The following is a 5,893-nucleotide window of genomic DNA, read 5'->3' on the forward strand; positions in this document are numbered from 1 at the left end:
TTTTCAGCTGTGAGGCTGTGCAGCCAGAAATGCTCCCAAATGACTGACTACAAAGCCGAGAGCAGGAGCACAGCATGCAACATGCAGCTTATTTCGGCAAGTATTCTCTTCATTATGATCTCCATCACCTTTCCTTAGTCACTGGACAAGGTTCCATGTCGTCTTTACATAAATATACTTTGATATATATTTATGTTTCTATATATGGGGTACGTTAAGGAATTGTTTACTGTTTCCATCTGGTCCTTGGAGATGAACTGATTTTGGTTCACGTCTGCAGGATTCAGTTTCACTGCAGCCTATTGGATCTGACTGACATGCATTGGAATGGTTTCAGCTGCACTGGTTAACTGGAGGTGAACTGGACCTGTTGGCGAACTCCCCTGAGGTGACATCTGTTGTGACTTGGCGCTGCTGCATAGACTGAACTGAACTGAGCAGAAATATTCAAACATCTGAAAGCTGAAGGACAGAGTCTGACATCGCAAGAGAGATTTGGAGTCTAAATGTTGCCGTTTTGACCAGCAGCTGATATGAATAACATGTCAGATGCTGTTGATCTGCCAAGAGAGCATTAATGTGTTTTAGTTGTTCTACAGAACCACTTTGAACCCCAGCTTGCTTATGGAGTTGCATTTGGGGGGAAACAAAATGCATTTAAAGCAGCTAAAACGGTCAAACCTGCAGAATATATTTTTATATTTTACAGCAGTAGTTTGGCATACCGCTGTCAAAAAAAGAAATAAATCAGTTTAATGTGTAGGTCTTGGAAAATTTAAATTATTTAAGCTTTGTTGGACATCAGCATTCTCACGAAAGCAGCAGGTGGAAAAAGTTTGGTGTTTCCACTCTGGGGCTAAAACACATTTTGGTCCCAGCTGGACACTAAATGATTTCAAAGCAGCATTATTAATGTATTTAATTCCCAAATGACCTCATACTACAGCTTCAGTGTGTGTGTGAGAGATGGGAGTTTTATTTTTGCTTCAGTCCCAGAGCGTCGCTTAGCTCCGACAGTCCCTGAAAGCAGCAGCCCGTCGTTCACAATGAGCTCCTGTTTTACGCTCAGATTGCATCTAGAACCACGTCTGGGAAAGCTGGATGTAAACAGCTGAACTCAAAAGAATTTATTCAGTCGTAATTTTGAGGTCTTTTATTTATTTTTCTTTTTTAAAAACCTTAGGCGGAGTTATTGTCCTTATCTGCGGTCGAAGGAGTCGCAGTTTAAACACTGATTGCCTGGTTTTAAAAGCGCACAAACACTTTATGTGGCTGAACTTTATTTCCTGCGCTCTTAATGAAGCTGGATCTTTATGGGCTCTGTTTTTCTTTTCTTTTTTTTTTTTAAGCGGGGTTTTCTTTCCATAACAAGCGCAGAGGGGAGGGGAAAGGGCAACTTCTCACACCCAACACACAGAGGGAAAAATCCCTTCAACGAGAGCCAGTTCTACTTTGTTATTCAAACTTATTAAACCGAACATTTTAATGAGTTTTTAAGTATATGTGAAAAAAACACAGAAGTACATTTTTTTGTTGTTGTTGTTGTTTAGAAAAAATACCCGTTTAATAAATAAGCAAAAACAACAGTGGAAACTGGACGGAACTTAGAAGGAAGTCGTTGGAATAAACCCCATGCAGCGAGAAGACTCCGAATTGCATTGGTCCCTTTACAGGATATAGTTACACAAATATGTACAATATGCTTTCATATATCTATATATAAATTCATAATCTGGCTTAAAGTCTTTGAAAAACAAAATAAATCTCCATGTTTGTTTTAAGGCTTTAGTGAGAGTTCAGGCCGTAAATGCGCACAGCTGGCGGATCTGTGTTGGCCCGCTGCGCACTTTGCACAGTTCTATCCTCCGCGGTGTGATGAATCTGCGTCCACACACACTCACGCAGGGACGCACACACTTCGTGGGCCACATCACGCCTCTGCTCCATCCTTGGCCTCTGAGGTCAATCAGTTCTTCAATAATCTCTTTTACATCATTCGGAAGCAAACAGTCTGAAATAGAAGAAAAAAAGAACAGAGAAATTCTCATTAAGGCGCACAAATCACTGAAATACACACAATCTGAATTCTGAGAGAAAGCGGGAAGTCCTTAATGAATCAATTATGAACCCCTGAACTGAGTAAAACCATATGGGCTGTTTTTTTATGTGACTGGTCCAGCTGCATATTTATTAGAAGGCACCTGAGGCACAATCCTAAAACAATAGAAAGCACTTCCTGCGGGGTTTTAATGGTCTCACTCAAATGATATGCAAATGCGCTCAGAGGCCTTTCTTCTGAGCAGAACAACCTGACTGGTTTGATTTTCTGTGTTTGAACCCAACCAATTAAACTAACGAAAAATAATGTTTTATGTTTCACTTAAAATATATATTATTATTGGACTTGAAAGGTTAGCCCAATTTCAGGTTTCAAATAAAATCCGCCTGTAAAACATATTTTATCTCCATGTGGATCGGATCAGATGTGATCATCACATGTGATTTTAGCCTAATGCGCATCTCATGCGACACTTTTTCAACCTTAACACGAGCAGAAGTTGTAAAAAGGCCTTTAGATTATTTCCCCTTCGGTCTAAAAGGAAATGTAAAATGGAAGGTCTAACTACATTCATAGTTGATGTCTGCATGTGTCTGTAAAGTGTTTTTATTTAGACCCCATTTTTTGTCTTGACATGGGTTAAAATATTTTCAGCTATTTTTGCCTGAATATAACGACCAACCTTAAAAACCATAATGAACGTCTATTTGTGTGACAATTAAAACATTTCCTAAAAAGTCACCGCAGCAACGAACAGATAAGTTTAAGTTTGGTTAAAAGGGAACAACCAGAACATAAAGCAACAAGGCTGCAAATCTACATTTAAAAAAGTCCTGTGTAACCGCAGGCTGGCTGCTCGTTAATGCGTTCCTCTGCTTTTATTATCTTGCACCGGCTTGAACTTTTCATGTCCAGCCGAGCTGCCCATTCCTGCGGTCTGCGCGCAGGAAAAGCCTCTATTGCGGATATAAATTAGCCGTGATGGCACCACAGCTGCTGCGCTCCTTTCTCGGCGCACTCCTGCATTTCCAGTCCCCTCCCTCCCCTTTATCACCCATGTCAAGAAGAGAAGTACAAGTCTCAGGTTTAACGCGATCTTCTGTTGGAAACAGGACGCATAGCACCTTCACTATCTAGACATCTGACCCGAGCGTCCAGCTGGATGCTCAGTGATGGTTCTGAAGCTGCAGCATTCAGATGCAGACCCGTTACAAGATGCCAGTGCCGGTCAAAGGCTGTGTGGGGCCTGGAGCACAATTTGATTTGGGGGGGAGTCCTTCACCCACCAAGCACCACAGAACCGCTGATTTCATATTGTTTCACATTGAAAGCAATATATCTCATGGTTAGTTAAGTAATGTTAAACAGTCACATTGTTCACTAAAGTTATTTATCTTACTAATTTGGGCCTGCTGGTTGAGGCCAAGTTTAGCCAGTACAGTAAATTATTATTATTATTATTATTATTATTATTATTATTATTATTATTATTATTATTATTATTATTATTGAAATCTTAGGAGTTTGTTAAAAACATATTTTTTTCTCAAAATAAATAAAAAAACATACAGAAAGAACATCACTGCTGTTTTTTCTAACATGCTCCATGTATTTCCCACCGATGAACACTGAACATGAGCCTTTTCTCTGTATTTTTGTTTATAGACAGAGATGTTAAGTTTGAATGAAGATAATTCAATCCGAATCCGTCTGCAGACACTATGTGACGTTTTATGTTATTCTGCTTATTAACCCCCCTTTTTGACTATTTAACATGCACTGACAGGATGAATATTAACTTTGAATATCTATATATTCATTACTTTTGTATGTGATGAAATCAACACACTGAACATGATTAATTGTTCATTATTTTTCCTTACTGTTTGTTTGTTTGCTTCAGTCATTTTTTTATTAATACATTTATTTATTACTGTATGCAGAATTTTAATTTCGTATTATAAATTCATCATTCTTGTATTTAGTAATTTACTTCCTGTTCCCCATAGTCATACATTTTGATTGAAACAGTCATTTTAAAACACTTTCATGTTTTCCAAACCTCTTAATTTCTGGTAATATAAATTAATTAAAAGTAATTAAAAATAAAATACAATAAAAAAACCCCACTAGAACTAACTAAAGAAATATTTTTCTTTTGCTATTCTAAGCTTTCTGAAAATCCTAATGAATTTAATGCAGATTTTCTTTTTAAGTGACCTGAAGTTCCAACCTGCTACATGCTTCTCTGTGCACAAAATCAAATTATGGCCGGTAAGCTACCTATCAAACTGTTTTTAAATTCATAACAATAAGCTGCTTTTTAAACTCTGAGTGAATTTAAAGAAGTGTGCGTTTTTGAGTGTGAGAAGGCCTGCTGGGGACCCAGGAAGTTTAGAGGCCCTAAGTTGCTGCTTAGCTCGATTCTGCCTCGGGCCGGATCTACAAAACCCTAATCAGAAACTCTCGCAGCTCAGAGATTCATGGGAACAAATCCTAAAGTTGTTTTTTTTTTTAATTCACTCCATAATTTTCCTTTAATATCTACTGTCAGCTGGATGCGTGCGGCTGAGCATATTTTAGTGAAAAATGTGGATGAAGATGATAGAAACGGTTACATTTGGAACCATAAGCTGAACGCTCGCAGGTCTCAGTGTACCCACCGCTTTGGCATTGTGTTTGTCTCTGACTGCTAGTGGGATGCTGACATGGACCAGGCGCCCTCCATCCTCCACACCGAGAACGCGTAACTGAGTCTCTCGTGCGCTACGTAGCTGCAGCTGGACATCTTGCTGTCCATCTCGTCGCTCTGCAGCACCTGGCACAGGAAGTCTATGTACCTGGAGGCCAGCTTCAGAGTCTGGATCTTGCTCAGTTTGTCCGACGGCAGCGTAGGGATGATTTTGCGCAGAGACGCGAAGGCCTCGTTCAGAGACTGAGTCCGCTGGCGCTCCCGGACGTTCGCCAGGACCCGCTGGTTCTGCAGCTCCTCGTACGACTGGCTGCTGCTCGGGCTGGGCTTCTTGCCCCGCTTCACCGGCCCGGGACCGGGGCTGCTCCCGCTGCCGCTGCTGTCCTCTCCGGACTTCTTGCTGTGCCTCCTCTTCCTGGAGAAGCGCTTCTGCTGCCGCTCCGGCTCCTCCTCGCTCGTCACCAGACTATCCACAGGGGAGACCGGGGAGCTGGAGCCCTCTTCCATTTCTTTCTTGAAGAAATGTAGAGACAGGGAGGAAAAAACGGTGTCCACCTTCGAAGCCGTGGTTACAGGATAAATGTAAATCCTTAGAAAGGAGGAGAAGAACTTTTAGAGATGCTCTCCTTCTAACACGCCGGAGCTCACTCTGGCGGCTGGCCCGCGTCTACTCTCGCAGAAAGTATTTTTTTCGTGCTAAAAAAAAAAATGTTTTTTGGAAACTTTGTCCCAACTTCAGATGCTAAATAGTTTTGAGGGTGGAAGGGGAGGGGTTTGGTGGGCGGAGGCGGAGGGTGAGTCCTGGGTGCGCCTCTCTCCGATGAGCAGGAGGCTGCGGTGGTTTTATGTATCTGGAGATTATTCACTGTCACAAGCTAAAGACCCTCCTGCTCTTATTTCATTTGTCCTCAGCAATAAAACAGAACTTATGTACTTTTTTCATTTTCTTTTTAAATCCCACAATCAACCAAAATGGATTAAAAAGCGACAAATTAAATTATTCGGCTATCTAAATTGATGTTTATTGAAAAACATAACAAATATGAATCATTAATTTTATTTTATTACATCTAGTTTCTTCTTAAGATTTTATTCAAAAATCCTCCATGAATACCAGGCCGGTATCGATGTGTTTTAGCCGG

General features: G+C 40.7%; 1 protein-coding gene across 1 annotated transcript; it reads right to left on the reverse strand.

The window, feature by feature from the left end:
* Nucleotides 1–1,314: 1,314 nt before the first annotated feature.
* On the reverse strand, nt 1,315–5,463 carry twist2. Its single transcript, XM_007574453.2, has 2 exons — nt 4,723–5,463; nt 1,315–2,011 (listed from the first exon to the last, which is right to left on the reverse strand). Exon 1 carries the CDS (start codon nt 5,256–5,258, stop codon nt 4,752–4,754), a length of 507 nt encoding a protein of 168 aa, XP_007574515.1. The 5' UTR covers nt 5,259–5,463; the 3' UTR covers nt 1,315–2,011; nt 4,723–4,751.
* Between the last annotated feature and the right edge of the window lie 430 nt (nt 5,464–5,893).

This window comes from Poecilia formosa, unplaced genomic scaffold, assembly GCF_000485575.1.
Source record: "Poecilia formosa unplaced genomic scaffold, Poecilia_formosa-5.1.2 Scaffold353, whole genome shotgun sequence".
Classification (NCBI taxonomy): domain Eukaryota; kingdom Metazoa; phylum Chordata; class Actinopteri; order Cyprinodontiformes; family Poeciliidae; genus Poecilia; species Poecilia formosa.

What these genes read in the sequence shown, in the direction of transcription:
- twist2 (XM_007574453.2), bottom strand. Translation starts at nt 5,258, where the DNA reads ATGGAAGAGGGCTCCAGCTCCCCGGTCTCCCCTGTGGATAGTCTGGTG.